The sequence below is a fragment of the Rhea pennata genome, chromosome 4 (assembly GCF_028389875.1).
Source record: "Rhea pennata isolate bPtePen1 chromosome 4, bPtePen1.pri, whole genome shotgun sequence".
NCBI lineage: Eukaryota > Metazoa > Chordata > Aves > Rheiformes > Rheidae > Rhea > Rhea pennata.
Window position 1 is genome coordinate 58,170,099 of NC_084666.1, and position 22,066 is coordinate 58,192,164.

At 40.1% G+C, this 22,066-nt stretch overlaps 1 protein-coding gene across 1 annotated transcript in view; it reads right to left on the reverse strand.

The window, feature by feature from the left end:
• The window catches only part of AFG2A (AFG2 AAA ATPase homolog A), a 201,007-nt gene that overhangs the window by 25,479 nt on the left and 153,462 nt on the right, over positions 1 to 22,066 (reverse strand). Inside the window, exon 14 of the mRNA XM_062573995.1 lies at positions 13,897 to 14,061. Coding sequence (XP_062429979.1) covers positions 13,897 to 14,061 — 165 coding nt within the window. The remainder of the gene's footprint in view (positions 1 to 13,896; positions 14,062 to 22,066) is intronic.

A 22,066-nucleotide genomic window follows, 5' to 3' on the forward strand; every position in this document is an offset into this window, starting at 1 on the left:
AACGTGCATTGACCGGATCTGTGGTATCTCTCTGCACTGCAATATAAGTAAGGACAAATAAAACATAAGCAGCAACATATTTTTGCAAATGGAACACTAAGTCTGACTACAGAACTTTTTGTTCATGTTCATGATTAATTCCTCCTTTTTCTAGGTTTCATGCACAAATAAGCTTGGAACAGAAACTTTAAAAGTTATCTGTGAAGTCTATCACACATGCAGAATTGACGGAAGTTCATTGCTGCAATAAACATCTAGTCAGCTGGAACGCAAGAAGACATTTTTGGTTTGAAATAGCTACAAAATGTAGTACATCTACAATATTAGAGGTACTGTGTTTTAAAATACCAGCTCTGACTGGAGACTTGTTTGCAGTTTTTGCCCCTTTACTTTTAACAGCAAATTCATTGCAAGAGCTAGGGGATGTTCACTTAAAAGGAAGAACTAGTAGACTGATTTTCAGCAGTGCCACTACAGACCTCGGATTAAATGCTGAAGATAACATGGACATTTATGTTACAATATATATTGATATACTGTCACCCTAACATGGATATCTGAAAAATCCTAAATCTTAGAGAAAAAAAAAATATTTGGTAAAAGCTTTTACTATGCTTTCATAAGTTAAAAAGGAGACACAAATACATATACACATTTGTAAAAGGTAGCATATGTAGGGCACAAAACACAAATAAATCTTCTGTTATATTGAGCAACTCGAATCCAGTGATAACATTACCTTAGTGATGGTATTATCAATAGATTTTAAAATCCCTAACAAAAACTGAAGTCTTCTTCCATCATGTAAAAGAGACTTTTGACTGTTATTATATATTATCCTAAGTAAACAGGCGTGAATTGCAAAAACAGAACATTGCACTAGAGTAACAAAAAGAAAGAAAAATACTTCTGATCAGGGCTGACATTTATCAATATAAAATAGCTATTTTTTGACATTGTTTAAAGTAAAAGAGGTAATTAAATTATGCATAACCATTTTGATAGCACAATCCTATTTCCTGTACATGCTGGTAACAAAATGCTTCTCCACCCTATACACGCCGTTCATTAACTCTCCACAATAAACATAGTGCTTCCATATCACACATCTGAAAGCACTCCTAAACTATTAAATTGGGCAACAACATTGCACTATGCAAAAACAGCCAAGTTCAGTCAGGAAACAGATTAATTTGAAACACTTAATTAATGACTGAACATTTATACAGCCAAGATTTATGAGTTACAAGGGAGTACGTCCAAAACATAACACTCCCACCTGCATGCAAGTTCCCTTTTAATGGTAAACAATTAGCCTAGGGTAAGACAGTGCCTAAATTCACTAGTTCACTTTCCTCTCTCAACTTCCAAGTGCTGACAGAAAACAAATTTATTTTATCCTTTTTCCCCCCATTTTTTTCATCGTCCATAAGCATTGTTATTAATAAACAAGGGCTAACGAAGACAAAATTTTTAATGAAGACAATAGATATTTCCAAAATAAAGAAACCAATCAGCTTCAAAAGATTTTTTTGTTTGTTTGTTTGTTTTTAGCTCATGGGAGTGCAAAAAGAGCATACAAAAAAGACAAGATGACTTTCTGGACAGATAACTTTACAGAACTTATTTTCTATATCTGCTTGAGAGAAATCACAAATAAGAAAAGGAAGGCCATCAATAATATGTAATATCACACCACATGTAAAACCAAACCCCCTCTTAAAATTCAAAAAACCTCACTTTTTCTTCTTTGAGTTATTCCTCTTAACTCCCAAATATTTTTGCAAATTTAGTGTGACCGAATGTTACAAATGGAGAAAATGATTTCCATATTTAACCTTTTGATTACATTCTGTTTTAGAACATAAGCACTGCAGCACTTTTTTTGAAGAAAACCGATACCTTATTATGATGACTGCCTACTATCTGCATATTAAAACAAGGCTGCCCACTCTTCTTTGAAAGTCCTCAGGCCTTAAGCTAGAAAAGTCAAAATCAAGAAAAGTTAAAATCAAGAAAAGTTTTGTTCTCTCTTGTTTACACTAAATTACCGAACACGTTTTCTTGCCTGCAAATTTTGTTCCTCTGATATAGGAGGACTCCTCTCTGCAGAAGGGAGACTCCAGATGCAACCAGAGATTCAAGTGGCATGTGTATTTTTGTTTGTTTTTTTAACCCATTTGGGGCAACGCGGCAATGCTGAACACTCAGCTCACAACCCCAAAGCCCCCAGAAGGGCCAGCTCACTCCCACACGCTCAAGGTTGGGTGTGAGAGGCATCCAAACGCCTCTCTGCTTGGACCAGCCGCTGGCATCTTAGTTCTGCAAAACGCCAGCCACTGCTTCAGCTGCGGGGGATAACGCTTTGCTAGCTGGCACAGAAGATTACTGCAAAAATACCGTCCGTAACAAGAGCTCCCCACAACAACCTGTTTTTCTAGCTTCCTCCCTTGGCCCCTGAGCTCGTGCCTGAGTGAAGAAGCCCACTCCTTGCTAGTGCAAGTTGCTGCAAAAAAGACTTTGGGTGAGGAGAGTTTTCTTGCCACAGACTGACAAATACTTGGAAGCATCTAGCTGCAGATACCCCTAAAGTCTAACCTACAAGCTGGGGGGTTTTTTGTTTGTTTGTTTGCTTTTTTTTTTTTTAATCTCCACCAGTTTCTCATCAAATGGGAGCTCCCTGGGAGCATTTCTGGGAAAAGACAAAGTTGATTTATCCTAATACAAAGCAAAGTAAGACTAAAGTATACCAGAAAAAACAAAAGACACATTGCTGCTCTGCCCTGCTATCCCTCAAATGCTTCACTTTATGTGCAATGTAAATAAAATAGTGAATATTTTAGTTTTATCACAAATTTACTTTGTTTGCTAGGAAATGAAGTAATAAACACCACAAAGCCAATATCTAAAAGAAGACAATTATCTTGAAATAGTAACTAAATTCCCCTTCCCTAATCAATAAAATCAAATATCAAACAAAATCCAAGGCAGCTCTTTTGAACTGAGCAAAATGCTCTTCGTTCTTGTCACCTGAAACTAGGTATATCAAGACCAAGTGACTGCTGCAGTCATCTTGGGTTTTGCTCTGTTTTCTTCCACTACAAGTAGTCAGCCCAGATGTAACAACGCTCTTCTACACATTCTGTGTCTTGAATAAACTACAGAAGACCACAAGGTTTTTTCCTACCTTCAAGGTTTTGACCTTTTCATTATTCAAAGGCAGAAGACAAAAAGTTCAGGCTGAGAACTAAGTGATAGTTTGAAACCATTTAATTAAAAAGCAAAATGGTCCACAGAATTGCTTCTAACATAATTAATAATTTGCTGTGGAGTTATTATTATACTGTTTCCATCTGCCAATAACCATTTACTCCTTTTGCCAGCGGCAATCTGAAGCTTAATGCATTTCCCTATGTATTTTAGGGAGACAGTAAAAGATAACTCGGAAATAACAATTTCCAGTTTTTGGACATACAAATGTCTAAGTTACAGAAGCGCCTACAGCCACCAGCCTTTTAGCAGTGCAAAGAAGCACTGCTGTGGCAGCTTCTACTCTAGGCAATGGTCTGAATTTTAAGATCAAAGTTTTGTGCAAATAGAAAATCTTTGTTAGGATCCAGATATGAAACACAGAGTCAGATACAGATAGCTCCCTTTAAATGCCTTCTTTTATAGGAGTGCTGTTGAGTGCACATTTACTGAGAATGAGAGGAGAACTCATTCTCCTGAAAACCCAGTGCGCAGGGACTCTATGAAAACAGAAATTACATGACAAAAATGAAACATTCCCTGTTTGACAATGTCAGAAAGCTGCAAATACTTGAAAGCTTCCCTGGTCTTCTATTTTACATCAGCAACTATCGTAATTTCTAGCTTTTCAAATTGATTCAGAATTATTGCTGAACAACTTAATCTTACCAGAAAGTCTGCAATTCCAACTCTGTTATTGCTAAAGTATTTAGATAAAAAAAAAGAGAGAAGAACAAAGGCAGATATTTCAACTTTTTTTTCCAAAAAACAGAAAAACGAAGTTATACTTAATGAAAAATCCTTTGAAAGGCCCAGAGCAGACAGCATTTTCAAACTCAAATAATTTAATGGAATGTCATAAGAACTTTAAAGTAGATGCTAATTTATACCTCTGCTAGAAGTAAATGTGTAAGCTTGTGGTTCAAATGCATCTCTTAGGAATGGGAAGTATCACAGTTAAAATGAAAAAAAAATAAACAAAGCTCTCCAAACATTGTATTGACAATGGTCATCCCTCCCAAAACAAATTTAACGTTTACTCTGCAAAAATTAAGTTTAGCTTCTATGATAGGAGAAAGTTGTGGAAGCAGAATTTTTGGTGCACGTTCATACATATGTAGCTTTAATAATGATAGCTTATAAGTTTGAAATTCAGTTTAACATCTTTTATTCACAGTATTCACAGTCTGATGGCAGACTTGCTGATTTTATTAGCAGGCTCCAAATTTTCAGATTAGAAACAATTCTTTCCCTGATGACTGCAAAGGGCAAGCATCTCGTTTTATATGTACACAAAGATATTAATATATATTCAAGTATTTTAATTCATATGCCCACCCCTCTCCAGTCTTTGCAGTTCAATGCAGTATCAACAGCTTGTGATGTTATTAAAATACACATACTTCATTCATAGCAACAATGCTTAGGTAGATTAACAAACTTTTATTACTGGGCTCTATTATTCCTCTGCTATTCATTAACATTTCTTCCACCTTGACAGCAATCTAACTGGCATGATACCAGAAATACAAGTAGGTCAGCACAAGGTGTTCCTCTGTATGGTTTCATACAGATGTTTCTGGTATAAACATCCTACCTGAGTTAGCCTTCAGGTACTACATTTAAATAAACCTACTGCCAACTAAGATAATAATCAGAACTATTTGGGATATTATTGTCCAAGTGATACCCTTATTTTTGGAGGACTGATTCTGTTAAGGATAGAAAGGAAGTTTTACTACAGGAGCGGAGAGCCCTCTGCAGCTCTCGTGGCCAAGCTGATGCAGATAATGCCTTGTGCTACCTCCATGGGAAACCCAGCTGAAATCCTCAGTATATCCAAGTGGAAAGTAGATATACACATCAAGAAAGCAAGCTGAACACTGAGGTCTGATAACCACAGACTGTATACTAAAAATCATAACAGGAAATTAAGCCTGTCAGGCACGCTCTGATCTCAGGGACATGAGAAATGGCAATGGATATGTAAGAGTATTTACTCTCCCTCCCGTTTGTGCAAAAAGACAATAAAAATCAGTGGTCTCCTAGAAAAATGAAACAAAAAACTTTGGACAAATCCTTTGCTAATGTACTGAGACATATTAGTATTCACAACAATTTGTTTACACTGAGGATCTGGCCCTGAAGTTGCTGTATCAGAGTCAAGGATGCAGATTTCTCTCTCTATATGAAAGCAATGACTTTTTGGTGACTTTCTAATTTCTATGATGTGTCTTAGGCTTTAGGATTAGAATTGAGTTAAATTCACTTCTAATTGCATACTCTCTGACACACACTAACTTGTAAGATTAAATGACAATCCTACAGGTTTAAATCAGAAAAACAGATTAGGACAATAAATTTTTTTTTCCTTTCCTTTTAACATAAAAGCAAATGCTACCACTCTGCACTGACACAAGCATTTACCTTAGGTAAATAAAATACTTCAAAAAGCAGAAATTAATCACCCTTTTCAGCTGTCTACTCTCCTGCCTGATGATCGCAGGTTTGGTTTTTGCTCTGAATATCCACATCTGTGATCATCTGTGTACCGAAAGTGAGCAATATAAGACACTGAAGTATAACCCCTGCCGTCTGATTAAAAAAAAAAATGAATTACATTAAAGGTTGCTAGAAATAACTCACAGGCAAAAAATAAAACTAGAAGAAAACAATAGCACTAGCCCAAAGAGACATATTTTTTCTTTCAGGAATGAATTCCCATCTGCTTTTAAAGAGCAACATGTTTTTCCATTACGGGGAATTACAGCCAAAACCAGGACAATAAAGCAGCAAAGCCACAGGCAAGAGCAGAGGGCAAGTGAAGTTGGCTGACAGTATCAGCCTAGGTCCCTCTTTTAAAAGCTTCTGTTTTAGGGACAGCTGAACAGTCCCCCACTGTGCTGGCAACACACTTCCTTCTGCTACACTCAGCAAAGAGGAGCTCCTGGTAATTTTATGGTGTGAAAGGTAGCATGGAAAAGCAAAGGAAAAGGAAGGGGGAAGAGGCAAACAATGCAGTTTGCGAGCCTTGCTCAGCAGTGCCAGTAAACGAGCACCCCTCCTGTAGCCTTAGCCATTTTGGTGAAACTGCAGTTGTTCCATAGAAGTTCATTAGAACCGAGCAGCTCTGTCACCGAGGACTGCCTACTGCTTACATGGCCGATCACGTAGCTTAGGTTTTCTTCAGACATGCATGCTACTCAAAGTAACCCTCCACAGGCATATAAAGGATAAAGCAAATATAAGAATTCGAGTAGACCACACCATTAAAATAGTTAGTGAGGACACAGGTGACAAAAAGGAAAAGAAAATATACTCAGATTAGCTCTAAAGGTTCCGTCCCCCTAAATGATTTAGCAGACAGGTTCTTATGCATGTAAAGAATCAAGGTTTTCAGGTCTTTGGGCTACACAGAGGACAAAATTCTCCTGTTTGAGATGCAGACTAAATGTCATACCTAATCACTGTTTGGAGTTTGCTTCGAGGATCATTTAAATTCCCAAGTTCCTCCAAGGATCACTGTTCTTTGAGCTTTTTAGGAAGCAGCTTTGACTGCATCCTCCTGAGCTGTTAATCATCCTGACCTTTTTGGAAATGCTAGTGTCGCTTAAGCTAGATGCATTAAGTCTCCTCTGCTTGATTGAACTATTAGCAAATCATTATCTTATTGAGGGATAAAATGTTCTTTCCCAGATGAGGAAGCCATGCATAAGTTTCAGTCCAAATACTCTTCTCTCTACCAAACCTTATGTTTTACATAAATGTGCTAATTGTCAACCATGTTTTACATAATTACACACACGGGATTAAAGCATGCAGTTCTTTACTGGGTCTTGGCTGAGACAAGACACGATGAAAAGCAGTCTGCTTGGGGCAACTAACCCCCAATCTTCCCTCTGAAAAACGCCAGAATGGAACCAGATCTTACCGAAGTCTTTACAAAGGAAAAAAGGGGGAAGCCACTTAACACTATGACACTCTTGTGGTTCAACACAGCCCTGCTGACGAGTGAATACCCAGGCACTCGCAAAGCCCTCGTTTCCCATCTGTCCAAGCACATTCTGCACGTAGGAGGCTCTCGCAAGACCAGCAGTAAGCAAAAATCCCATGGGAAGTCCTGTGTAGTTAGTTATTTCCTTTCAAGTGATTCATCTCCTTTATCCCTAACATCAACATTCGGAAAACAATCTGAATGCCAGGTATTTCCTCACCTTCCAGCCACCTGTGCCAAACACACATCCTCAGCGCTGATAAACGTGTCTAGGAAGGATCTCCTGTTAGCCAAGCTGGATGAAGGCTGAGTCTCTTTTCTTCACCCACCCACACAAAAGTGTTCACTTTTCAATGAATGACATAAATTAACAGATCCTATGCATCATTCCAAGAGAAACTTCAGAGGTTCATCTGAGGGGACTGATGCCTTAATCCTGCTGTGTTTCGATCTGATGGAGTTCCTCATTTTGAAAACTGTATTTCACTATGATGCCATAGCCTGATACGGAGCTAAGAAGAATTTCTTCAAGTGGCAGAGCTGTCCAGTAGGGTTGGGCCAGAGTCATTTCAATGTTAATGATTTTCTACAGAGCACATTTTCCAATCACACACTTCTGATCAGACATAAACATTTTTTGCAGTATTGTACAAGTTCAAAAGTTGATGGCCCAGTCCTAAGACAAGATGTGTTGAGTGCCTTCAACAGCTGTTGCTTTCAATGGGAATTGAACACAGTCTGCTTCTAGCACAACTAAGCATGGGAAGACAAACATTTTTGTTTTTAAATATGAAAAGCCTGAGACGTAGCCAGGACATAATTTGCACAGTCTATCCTTTTTTCCCGCATACTTTCCCCCCATCTGTTACTCCTGGTTTGTGGTCACCTTTGGTAACCACAAGTTTGGGTCTTTTTAGGTCTTTTTACAGGTTTGGAAACTTTGCCTTGTTAATCAAACACCTTTGTCCTTAAGTCTGGAAGATCTTTTCCTTCATGGAAAACTAGATATAGAAAATCCTGCTGATATCCTGCTTTTCTATATCCCAGCCCTCTCACCTTTATTGTAGATACTCCATCATAGAGTGAGACTCATTTTTTTTCCTATCACTTAAAACACTATTTACCATCCTGTATACCTATGATGGAACGTAACCTCACTTCCTTTGGAGTTGGTGACTTCCTCTGTGAGAAAGAGTTGCTTTTTTAAAAAAAGTTTATAGTTTAAATATGTCAGTACCTGGTAAACAAGAGCATGCAATTTTGGAATAAATATTTTAAGAGTGAAAGGCTTTAGTTGATTAGAGTGTGCTGCTGCAAAGATACTTTTTTGGCATCAACTATGCTCTTATGTGAGCCAAAAAACAAAACTTCATTGGCTTTTTTTTCCCTCCGCATTCTCTGTTCCCATTGAGAGTTATTGCAAAGTGAGAAAGATATTTTTACATTAACCCTTCTACTTCAACTAAGAACCAATGAAAGATTTACAGGTTCCTGGGTTCCTGCTTTACTATTGTTTCCTGTAGGCATGGAAACTGATAATACTATAAAAACAATGTGAGCCTTTGCTTTGCCATGACCCACCTTCCACCAATGTAAAAATAGTCTTTTCCATTAGTTACTTTTATAAGCACACCTGGCAAGAATAGTACTGTAATATCCAGAATATTTAATTTTTTTCTTACTTCTAACCAACTCTAAACTTAAAACAACCCAACACTTGATTTCAATTTCTACCTGTACTGCCTTCTGAGCTGAAACAAAAACATAATCTAAGACAAAAAAAAAATGTAGAAGATGATAAAGATGATCTCTTGCACTATATTTTTCCCTCTCCCCTATTTATCATCTCTTTTCTGGAACAAAGTACTTCTACAGCAGCGGGGAGATACTGTCTTCATCTCTTGCTTGTTCCTCTTCTCAGAGCAATCTCCACAGGTTTAAAGCAATTTGAAGTAATTTCCTTCCATTTAATTTGTAAAGGAAATACGACTTTTTTTTTTTTTTTTTTTTTCTTTTTTTACCACACAAGTCTAATAAGGACATCAGCCTTTGCAATTATAAAGGTAAGTGTCCTTCTTCTTCCTCTAGGCCAAGACGTGCTCCAGCTACAACCTTTCTTCTTTTCTGCTTGAGATAATGTATAATTTAAGAATTACTGAACAAGCAATTTCCTATCAGATATTGTCTACATGATTTTATTTTTTGCTTACACCAGAAAGTGCATTGGGGCTGCTAGTATTGTCCAACACAACAGAGAGCAGCCAGTAATTATGAAAAACCTAATCTGAACCCTAAATAAGAAAGATAGAGCACTTGAGCTTGCAAGGGCCACCTTTCCTAATGTCAGCTGGTTATACTGGCATCATGAAAGAAAACCAGTGAGCCCCAAAGAACTCACAATACTTTCTATTGTTTTTATTTTTCTGTTGTGTCTTATTGTTTTTAAATACTTTTATGCTTTAGTTCAAACTAATAAAACTTTCTAGACAGTACAGTGCAGATAAATTAAAATTTCTCAGTATGAACTGTAACAGGGAAAACAACCTAGGAAAAGGTATGATCAGATTGATTAGTCTCTGAGTGAAGACATCCAGTTTGTATAAGAGCATTAAAAATAACTACCACTATTATAAAGGTCAGATCTCCTGTAATTTTGCCCAAAATAAACATGGGAACACTAGAATTAAGCCGGTAAAAGGTTCGATGTGGCAATATCTTTGCTGCTTTAACCATTTTTATTACCTGCAAGGATTAGAGACCAGAGGGTTCATCCTCACCCTCACCCACACTCCCTGCTAACCCCGTGCTGTCAGTGGGGACCGCGAGGCCGCAGCAGCCCCACCGCCCCCTGCCCCACGCAGCCCCAGGAGGCAGCCGCCCCTTTGAGCCCTTTGGGAGAAATCCCTTAGAAAAATACATGGAGGCGAAGCAGAGAGCTGCTCTGACACCGTCTCCAGCACTCCCTTGAAAAGGGCAGCCCAGGGGCAGGAGCAAACAGACCTACCTGGGAACGGCTCCGACCCACCAGCTGCATCTAAAAGAAGTCGAGGCAGTCCTGGGAGGGAGCAAACACCCCCATCAGAGGGACAGAGCCAAAGACACTACTTCAGAGGGAGGAGGCAACGCTCTTCGGTATTGACAGCGGCACAGGTGTGCTTCCTGGCTCCAAGGCCGACCTCACTAATTGGAAACCTCCAGAAACTATTTCCTACTTTTCTGATTTAAAGCTATTGAACTACCTATGAAGAGCTTCAAGCACTTCCGCAGAGTGGAGCAGAGGTACCAAGATATCAGCAGGCAGTTGGGAAGGGCCTGGAGATAAAGATCAGACTCAAATCCAAAGATTTCTAGAGAGCTGAGGCTTTGTTTGACTTATACTATTTGTATAACATAAAACTAGTATGCAGGCATTCCATGAGCCAGCAATGTGCCCTTGCGGCCAGGAAGGCCAATGGTCTCCTGGGATGCAGTAGGAAGACTGTTGCCAGCAGGTCGAGGGAGGTGATCCTGCCCCTCTCCTCAGCCCTGGAGAGGCCTCATCTCGAGTACTGCGGCCAGTTCTGGGCTCCCCAGGACAAGAGAGACATGGAGCTACTGGAGAGAGTCCAGCATAGGGCTACGAAGATGATCAGAGGGCTGGAGCACCTGCCCTGTGGGGAACGGCTGCGAGAGCTGGGCCTCTTCAGCCTGGGGAAGGGAAGCCTGAGGGGGGATCTGATCAATGTGTACAAGTACCTGAAGGGAGGGTGCCAGGGGGACAGGGACAAACTCTTTTCAGTTGTCCCGTGTGACAGGACAAGAGGCAATGGGCAGAAACTGAAGCACAGGAAGTTCCGCCTGACCGTGAGGGGGAATTTCTTCCCTGTGAGAGTGACGGAGCCCTGGAGCAGGTTGCCCAGAGAGGTGGTGGAGTCTCCTTCTCTGGAGATCTTCAAGGCCCGCCTGGATGCAACCCTGTCTAACATGCTCTAGGTGACCCTGCTGAGCAGGGGGGTTGGACTAGATGATCTCCAGAGGTCCCTTCCAACCTTACTGATTCTGTGATTCTATGATTGCTCCCCTTCTGCACATTTTTTTTTTACATTAAACAAATGGGAGAGAACAATTCTATTTCACTCTCATAAATTATATCCTACCTTCTCTCACATGGAACAGTGGGAAGTATACATCCTATTTTGCTACCTTGATATATCTTTAAGGTATTCATTACATGAAACATATGTATAGCAGACAAACAGAGATAACTGGTCATAAGTGATGACAGGCAAAAATATACAAATATCTGATCTGAAAAAATGCCCAGCTGGAAGCCAGATGCATACTAAACTATCCACTTTACTTGCTGTTTATTCAGCTCATTTTAGGATGATTCAACATCTCTCTACATGAAACTCACTATTTATACAGCATCTTGTAGTCACAAAACCAAGTGTTTTCCATTTCTTCTTCTAAACAAAGGGTATAACAGTGGAATGGGAACTTGCCATTCAACAGCGGAAACTATTTGTAAAGCTGGGAAACTGCAGGCACTAGAAAGAAAAGGCTTTAATGAAACTGGCCACCGTGTGTGCCAACTGTCAAGACTCTTTATATAGTCTTCCAATGAACGCTGACTGAGATTCCTTCTGTATTTACTCTTTACATCCCAATTATTACAATTCTTTGAACGATTCAAAAGAAAAGGTACTAACAGAATATCTGCTAAATGCCATATTAGAAACAGGCACCTAGTCTGTAGCTGCACACAGCGACCCATTAACTTATTTTTGGTTTGTACAAAGCAAGCATGAAGACATTTGCTACTCATCATCAACTAAGCACAGGAATTCACTACTAGAGCCTTAGCTGACCCAGATCCAAAGAAATCCCCCACACACTTGGAATTTCTAAAATACAAGCATTACTTGTTAACAAGTTGCCTGTTAAGAAGATAGTTTCCACATACAAGAGAGGATTCGTTTATATGTATGTTTTTGAAGGCTTATAACTTGGCCAGAAGCAGATATATTTTCCTAGCACAACAGAAGTCATATCACTGACATCCTGGTGAAAACACAGTACTATTTCGACTGACTCCTCCAAAGCAACAGAAGCAGTAGAACTGCAACTTCCCAGACCAATGTTTAAGACTGCAAAAAGAAGTTAATTATTGTCTTTTTTTTTCATTATGAGGTCCCACATTCTGTGGCAAATAAATGTCCTAATTGTGACAGCTTCGTTCGTTACACCACCCTCTCTCACTCATTCCCAGAGCAGAGTTTGGCTTGTGCTGTGGAGGAGGAATGCTGTTGTGGATTTTTCTTTGGTCTCAGATCTTGCCTTTACATATTTTCCTTGATCAGCCTTGAGGGCTACTCCAGAGACTGCTGCTGCATATGGCAAGGGCTGACCCCATTCCTGCGGCCTGCAGAGTCGCCTCTGCAGCACTCAAAGCAGTGCCCTCACCGGCCAGAGCTTCCTAGTAGATAACGCACCATTTTTAAAACATCAGCATTTATGTAACAGCTAGTTAAATGAACAAAATTCCTGCCTGGAGGTCACACAGCATGTCCAATGACCAGCCAGTTGAGAAGGGCCATTCAAAGCTACACCAAGCGCACAAATACTACAGAGTCACCCTGTCTTTTGGACCAAGACAAAAGCTGAGCTTATTTTCCTGCTCCAGTGAACAGCACACAGAAAGACGAAGGAGCTGAGGCGAGCACATTACATTCTCCACTCTGCTACGGAAAAGGAGACTATGTGATTAAAGAGTGACTATGTATAGTATGGCAATACATTCACTAGGACTGGCTACAGTAAGGTAGAAACTTTAATTCTAGTATTTCATATCTTTAAAAGCTCTAAGTGGCAACCTCGATATCATTCTTTGAATATCTGAAGTAATATAATTACCTTCAATTAATCAAAATGGGGAAAGAATGAAATATTTTGCAGAGACCCCAACATGAGTAAATATTCAGGGAGCAGAATGGTGACCCTTACCATAGCAATGGTATGGGGTCAGGCAGCGTCACCTGAAAAAGCTTCTCGCTACGCACAGGGCAGGAAATAATTGTCTCATGTCCACAGTCAGAAGCTGACTTACTAATAGTGGTAAGTTATTATTATAACAGCTGCTGTGAGCTCTTGGTTATACAGAGTAAAAAAAAAGAGGAGCCCTCAAAGCGACCAGTTAACTCTCTTACAGATTCCCTTAGACTGTTTCATAATTGCTTCTCTCCTCCCTCCAGCTGAGGCTCTGAGCCACAGTTTCAAATGCAAAAGACCCCTGGAGCTGAGGGGAGGCCACAGTGAACTGTCTGGACAGCTTGTGCCTTCCCCACAGCTTCCCCCTGCCTCTCTAGCTCCTCCTGGCAGCACATCCCTAAGGAAGCCACCTGTGATCTTACTCAGGATCGCCCTGGAAGAGGCCCTTTCCTTGGAAACAACACTCTAACGCAGATCTCCATGGGGGGGGGGGGGGAAGGCCCTAGACTGTATTATTTTCTGAGCAGAAACACAGAAGTCATAGCGCATTTTCTCAAATATTTCCTTTTACAGTTTCCCCACCCCTCACTTTGAGAAGATTGAAGGGATGAAACTCAAAACTAATTTTCAAGACACAAATTGGTGCGTTGGCTTCTCCCCAGTACCATTATAGAAAGTTTTACCTCTGCTCCTGAATATTTCTGTGTGAGTTGAACAAGCTCCGCTAAGCAGATTTCATCGCTGACCGGCATGGACTGAAAATGAAGTTTGAAGATCTCCCCACGAGTGGCTGCATCAGGCAAAGGCACATAGATAATTCTGTCTATTCTCCCTGGTCTCAGCAAGGCCTACAATAAAAATGTCACAGAAAAGGTTATAACAAATGAAATATCATATCAATGGGGTAAAACCTGTAACTCAATTAAAAACAAAAACAACAAAAAAATCCAACAATTTCAGCAAAAACAAGAAACTGTACAAGAACAATTCATCTATTTGTTAAGAGGGATTATTCTCATATGTTCAAATGGATCAGTCACTGAAGAGACAATAATGCTATTCAACTTATGAAATATCAGTTTATGGAAAAAAGACATCATAAAGAAACTATAATCATTTTCCTAAAATAATAATTTTAGGCTTGTTACAAGGTGTGCTGGAATGTTAAACTTGGCAAAAGGACAGATGGCAATGGACATATCCCAAGTTCAGATCTTCAACCGAGACAACAAGAACTTTTTTTTTTTAAGTGACGCTTATATTCTATATTCCTTTGTTTTATCTCAAATTATTAGAGCTGTATAGACTTACAGAAAAAAAGATTATTCTGATAGCTTTTAATGCATAATAAGGGAATGATAGACCGGGGCAAGTAGTGCTCACTTTGAAAAAGTTAAAATTAATATACTTGCAAAAGCACTGTAGCTTAATACATTTTAGCATTAGCTTTGAACTGTTGGAAAACCCCTGTTTTTTCCTCCTCCAGTGCCACAAAAAAATTGAAATTTCAACAAAGAATACAGTTACAAGTGAAGGCCTTAATTTTGCAAAGGTTCATGCATGTATATTGGCCCTCACATTTTGGTTTCATAGGGTTATTCAGATTATATACAGTTTTACAGGACCCCAAAGCAGAGCAATAACAAGAGAACTAAATGTGTTAAACTAATTAAAAATCACCTCCATGAGAAAAAATACATGGTTCCATTTATAATGTTAAGATAATAACAGTTGAAATTCCCTTAAAGGCAAGCATTCTACTTATTTTTTCTAAGATGGAACTATTACTAAGACCCCGTAAGTTTGCCAAACGACCAAGTTGAATTATAGGCCAAACTTGAGCCATTCATCCAACACTTGCAATGGAAGCCCTTGGAATTTTGTCTTAGTAAGGATTTATTACCACCACGATCTGGGTTTGGAGCGCATGGCTCGGGAGGAGAAACTGAGGCACCCGGGTTTGTTTGGTCTGCTGAAAAAGAGGCCACGGGGAGACCTTTTATAACTCTCCAACTACTTTTAAGGGGAGGTTGCAGGCGTGACAACGCCAACTCTCAGCAGCGGTGACAGGCAACATAACAAGGGGCAACGGCCACCGATTGCAGCTGGAAGGTTCAGACTGGACACGAGGAAAAATTGCTTCTCTGGAAGAGAAGGGCGGCCCGGGGGCAGGTCACCGGGGAGGCTGCGGAGTCTCCGGTACTGAGGTTTTTGAGTCTCGGCTAGACACAGCCAAGCCCTCCCCAGCCCAGTGTTGGCCGCGGTCCCACGCTGAGCGGGAGGGTGAACTACAAGGCCCCTGGAAGTCCCTTCCAACCAACATTTCTATGGTTCTACGGTTTCTGGACTGAGTCACAAAGCAAACGTTATCTATATATAAAATATCTATATATGATACATAGGAGAAGCTGATCTTGTAAATTTATGAGATAGGAAGAAGCTCATTTCCCTATTTTTCTAAAAATCCCCACGAGTTTCAAAAATCTTCTACATTAAAAAAGCTAAAAACCCTCCTAAGCCTTTCCTACTTGACATTTGAGAAAAAATGTGCACAGCGGATGCGCACAAATAGCATTTGAACTATTTTTTAAAAACTGAATAATGTTTATAAGATCCAGCATGTAACCTAAATTGTTTTTATGTTATGGTTCTCCCTTGGGCAGAGTAGTTTGAGTTCCAGATGACTAGAGATATTGCATGGCTGTCCTGGGCTGTCAGCCAATAAGTCTTTTCCCAGCCTGATCATGTCAGTGAAAGTCATGCTGAAAAAATAGTAGGAAAGAGCTTTCCTTCCTGCACAGCATTGATCAAGTTAACACCCTTCCTAGGGTTTCTTTAAAAAGACTGTTGTGGTGCTTCAGAGTGGAAAAATGTATCCTGAATATTAAGAGATGTCTTGTTATTTTTAAACAGAACATGAAAATGCTCAGTTGCAGAGAGCATATGGCACTGCAGCGTGCTCCATGGGGCCGTAGACTAACATTACAAAGTTGTGGAAGACTAAAGGTCCATAGCTAGCCCAGCATCCAGTCTCTGGCAGTGGCCAATGCTGGATGCCTATGAACGAGCATAAGAAGCAAGCCATACACTGATATTTCCTCAGAAGACTGTGCTTTTTTCCACAGCACTGTTGGTATAGTCACCTAAGAACTCAGCTCACTGAAGATAACTCTACCAGTCTGTAACTCTAAATCATGTGTATATCAGGATGTTGCCATTTATTTGCGAAAACAGTTGTAAGAGAAATTTTCGTATTTAAAGACTAGGCTCAGAGGGAAAGGAAACACACTGCAATTGCATTCTACATACTCTTAAGGAAATGCCAATAGCAAATTCCATTATTTAGAAGAAACATGAAATGTTCACACAACACACAGCGGTGTGCCTCTTTTAAACTGAGGCAGGTTTAATCAGGAAGCCTAGATAATTAGAACATTTTTTAGAGACAGTTTAGCTTAATACTAATGAATGACCGTGGTTGTTGTATAAGTGGGACAGGAAAAGTGTTTGATTAAAAGGAGATTCCAATCAGCTGGGATCAAGCATTTCACTATATTAAGTAGGCCTTTGAATGTTAAGATTTGAATGTTAAGATCATTTAGCATAATGTAGCACCCACTCACACAAAGCAGAATTACAGATTTTAAAAAGTGAATATATATTTTTTTCCCCTCAAACAGTTACTTAAAATTGTATTTCCTCCAGTTTGTCCCAAATGCTTTGTGTTTTATATACAGTCTTAGCTGGAGGCCAGAGTTTAAAACACACTATCATTACTTTTTGCTACAGTCAGGCCTAAGGTCCCTATCCAAGACTGCCAGATGTGCTGGGAACTGTGCAAGAAAAGCATAAATCAATCTCTGTAACACTAGCTGCTAATACTAGCTAAATAGACCTAGACCAAAAGGTGAGGAGATAAAATATTCAGGAACCTCACTTGAAAGAGGAGTCAAATTCCTTCCTGCTTCCAGGGCAAGAAGATGATTTAACTGAGGGCATTCTGCAGATCTGAGAGCTGGTCCCTACCAGCCCTCACGACCATCGACCCTGGCAAGGAGCTCTGGTGACTCGGACAGATGCTGTGCATGGCTCGTCCATGCCTCATGCCACTGCTGTCAGAGCCCTCTTCCCTTTGGAAACCACTAATCCCTCTCCCTGCTGTATTCCTGCGGTATTAAGAGTGGAGAGAGATGGTGAGGAAGGAGCCTGTCTTGACCAGTCCTACCGTACTGGAGAGTTAGACTTGGTGACAGCTCCATGGATGGATGTCAGAGCTGCTGAGCTGCCCAGTTGTCTGGGCAGGCAACCGGAGAGCAATGGAGAGTCGAGGCCACTCTCACTGTGGTACAGTATGTCACCCTCTCAGATTACATGGTGAGGCTTTCAGTCTCTGCATGCTCTTCATGAACTCAACTTTTCTTTTTTGGCCAGAGTAATACAGGAGTCAGAATTGTCCCGCACACAGAGGCTGTCAAGTCATTGAAAAGGGAACAAGATATCTCTTCTTGACATATTGACACTCTGGTTATTGATGTTTCTTCTGGAGGAAAATGAGCTCTTTCTGCATTGTTTAGGGAAGTCTACTGTGGCACGGATGTGGATACCTGCAGTGCTGGTGTCAGCTTTAATGCCAGGGCCCAGGTCACAATTATTTCTGCTGCTGGAAGGAGTGTTGAGTTTGATGGATGCTGGCACCAGTTTTTTCCTTCATGCTACTTATTTGCAGATCCAGGAGCTATTTGTCTTCTCAGTGGGGCGATTCGTGATGCAAGCTTCCCCACTGGAAGGATTTTGGAAGTGGTTGCTCCAACTGTGCTATGACTTTCACAGGCCATTCCAGAAGATGGAGCTTCAGTCTTGCAGTTTGCTCTTTGGAAATTGGACGAAGAGTGATAAGCACACTAAGGTTTCTTCTGGACTAGACCCTCTCCCCTCAGGGCGCAGCAGGCCCAGCTGCCTTCGGGATTCTGCATGCAATGAACATAGGCAAGAGGTGAAGCTGCCTGGAGTTGACCATCACTGCTGGGCTGGAGGAGGAGAAATTCAGGAAGATAAGCCCAGAGCAGCAGGAGGAGCAAGAGAGAAGAGGCAGGTGGGGGAGGGTGAAGAGTTTAAGTGGGGCTGCAGGTTCAGGCAGATATGAGCTGTTGGGAGCACAAAATTAACTGCTTGCGGCTGGGAGATGCAAAACTGACTTGAGGCTAGGAGCACACCAAAAGTGGGAAATTGATGCAGCCAAAATTAATTGATGCACGCACAGAGCTACATAATTCATTGATGTTGAGATGTGAGGGTTGCATAATTTATGTGGGCCAGGAACAGCATAAAATTAAGTAATTGGGGTTTTGGTAGAAACCAGAATACTTCATACCATTAAGCAATTCTTTTGCAAGTTTATGTAATTTTTTTGTTGTTACCACAACAGTTATGAAAGGGGTCTGAGTGCACATACATTTAAAGGTTACAAGTGGTAAACATAAACAGCGTTTTTTAGGGGAGCAGCAGAGTTTAGGAAAAGTGAGATATTCATCACATAATACATAACACCAATAGTAACACAACACATTTTAATTAAGAAGAAACTATTCCCCTTTCAAAAATAAATACTTAAATTCTTTAGCAATTAAAATAGATCAATTTAGAATAGAATTAATCAATAGAATCAAACTATATCATTGGAAAAGATAGTTGATATGTAAATATGTATTCTTTGTGCAATTATAAAGATAACTATTTCAGGAAATAAATCTTAAATATATAAAGCCAGAAAGATATGTGGATCTTGTTAAGAATGGACTAGTATTAACCTTAGGGCTTTGCTAATTTTCTTCTTCTTCTTTTCTTTTTCCTCAAATCATCCATATTTATTTAGCCTTTTTTTCAAAGGCTAACCTTTAGTTAGCTTTTTTCCAAAGGATATTTAGCTATTTCAAGAACTACATTATCAGATAATGCAGAATTGTAACAACACTGCTGGTAGCATACACAACTGATAGGTTTTTTAAGGGACTGGAAAGATAACTTTCATTTTGATCGATTTCTGCAACCATGTCTCATCAATATTTTCTTGATAGAATCTTAAAACAAAACCTATATAAATAGACAGTAGCAGAAGGTAGCCAGGCATTAGAAAAAAAAATATATACATAACTCCAGAAGTATGGTAAATGTTGATAAAATTCTCATTAGCAAAATGCAATATGCGCAGCAAAACAGCAAACTGCATATACGTTGCTGAGAGTTCTCTGCTGCAATGAATCTCCACAAGTATAAACAGATTTTCATACTAAATTTAAGACTCTTCCTTTCAAGTAAATACTTTTTTATATAGAACCTAAAAAATGCAACCCTCCTTTCAAGTCCATTGGGATTAGACCACAGATGAAAATGAAAGAACTGGAAATAACAGAACAATCTGTTTCCTTTGTAAAATCCTTCTAAATTAAATTAACAATAGCTATTTATTAACCCAGATGTGGTCCCTACTCACATGAACTCCTGAAAATAAGAGGTGCTTTATATCTTGTAATCTAGTTTTGTAAAGCAAATCTTTTAACTGTCATCATTATAGTATTTGACCATATGCAAAGCAATTAAAAGTAAGTCAGATTCTTCCTGTGGACTGTATAAGGAGTAATTCTTCATGAGATCTTTTCTTGCTCGCATGTCAACAGAGAGGCATTGCAAGTGAGGAAAGTATTAAAGATCGGGCTGAGGAAGTGAATTTGTTAACAACTATGAAAGGGCTTTCTGCTGCCCCACGTCTCTCCCTCACAGCAGCGAGCTCTCACTCCCCTGAAGGTGCTTCTCCTGCACTGCGCGGCTCACCCCAGCGCCTCATCTGTTCCTCCTTATTCTGTGAGACAGCAGGTCCCAAGACCCATGCAACAGACCAGGGAGCCCTTGGCATTTTAGCATCTTTGAAAGCCTCAGGTACAGGTAGCCCATCTATCCTGTTCATTCGATACGAAACTGGAGGCTTTTTGCAACCATGGATTATTAGGATGATCAGAAGGTACTGAGGGGTGAAGGTAGGGAGAGAAGTCATTAAAAGCATCACTATTAAGCAGTTGAAAATTGCAGTTCAATGGATATTTTAATGCTACTGTTCTACAAGCATTTTATTCCCTCATCCATCTGGCACGAGCTGTCCCAGGAGGCAACCTTGAGCTCCTCTGTGTCAAGTGACACACTTACTTGCTGTCACAAGGCTGGAGTCTTGTAATTACAGGCTCTTGAGTCAAGTGATACTGTTTTTTCTCTTGCCAGGAGCCCCTTTCCCCACACTCTTCCTCCTCCCCACCTTCTTTTTCTCTGTGCCAACATCTGTCACCAGCTTCAGCACATGCCAACATCTCTAACCAGTTCCCCTCTTTGATGACTTGTTTTTTGGTCGCCACCCTCGTACTTCTCCCAAGATTTGTGCAGATTATTCTCTGTTCTCATTACACAACATCTACAGTTGCTCTCAGGGTGGAGCAGTTTGCTTCTTTAACCCCCATAATACCGAAGACCTTAAAAGCTGCACTCACAAATGGAATTTTATTAGATATTATTGGAAACGAGCTCCCACAAAATGTTGCACTCCTCTGTTATCAGTTCCTATGCAAAGACTTCGCCTTCCACATAGATTTCTAAAAATCAGGCCGTACAACTCTTTTGTCATGTCAGACTTGCTCAAGACCTGGAGCATTGTGCAAGCTGACAAGAAAAGACATGATAGGTTTGACAGCAGGTGTTCAGGAAGAATGTGCACTATCAAGTGGCAGTACTCAGCGAGGAACTGTGAGCGCAGCACCAACATTTTATTTAGGCATTACCCATAAGTAATAATTAAAGGCAGGGAACAAACATATAGTTTGATATGCCGACAAGTAGTAAAACAGAGAAACTGTTTATATTTTGGAGTCAGAACCAAGATGAAACGATACAGAGAGTTAACCATCTGAACAATAAGAACGTAACCTGCCCTATACAGGTAAGCAGTCAAATTGCCCATACTTGAGTAGGATTCATCTACTGATTTTTCTTACCCTGCAGGTATAAGATCACTATTTAATCCTGTTGTACTTCAGCCACTGATTTTTACCCACTTCCAGTTTGTCTCACCAGCAAAGGGAAACTTTTCCACATAATTCATCATATCTTCTGAAATTACTCTCTTGCTGGCCACCAACAGGAACACTTTCAACTATCATTACAGATCAGTCCCTTAATTTATTACAGCACAACCAAATTTAATCTATCATTCCAGTTAACAGAAAAATAACACACTCATCTTTTTTTTATAACACAAAACTCTCAGAGCTGTCCTGAATCAATCCTGAATCAACAGAAACTGTTGGTGTCACTTGTATGAACAACATACCTTGTGTCTGCATGTTTCTCCCACCTCCTCCTAAGCTCATTTCCCACAGTGCCTCCTGCAGCATGGGCAACATACCTGCGCCACGCAGAAGCGGTAGCCGTGCATAGAGAACGGGTGCAGGACAGAGGGACAGACGGTAGGATTAATGATTCTCCACCCTCTAAGGAAACTGCTGTGGATACAGAAGCAGAAAAACTGTGCAAGAAGCCAGGCTCGTATTTCCTAGCCAGCCCAAAGCTGGAAGCGCTTAAGTATTCTGATCTTTTTAATCAGAGAAACATCCTTGTCCCAGCAGCTGTATATCACAGCCTTGCCACAGATCAAATTTGATTAATATAGCTAATTCAAGGGGAATCACAGAGAAAAACAACTTGAGGAGACTTGTTTCTTTGGAGCAGTGAGACCATGTAAACACAACTGTAAGGCACAATGCACTCCTTGGCCCATGCACACAATACCAAAGCACGTTTGTAAGTGGTTTTGTT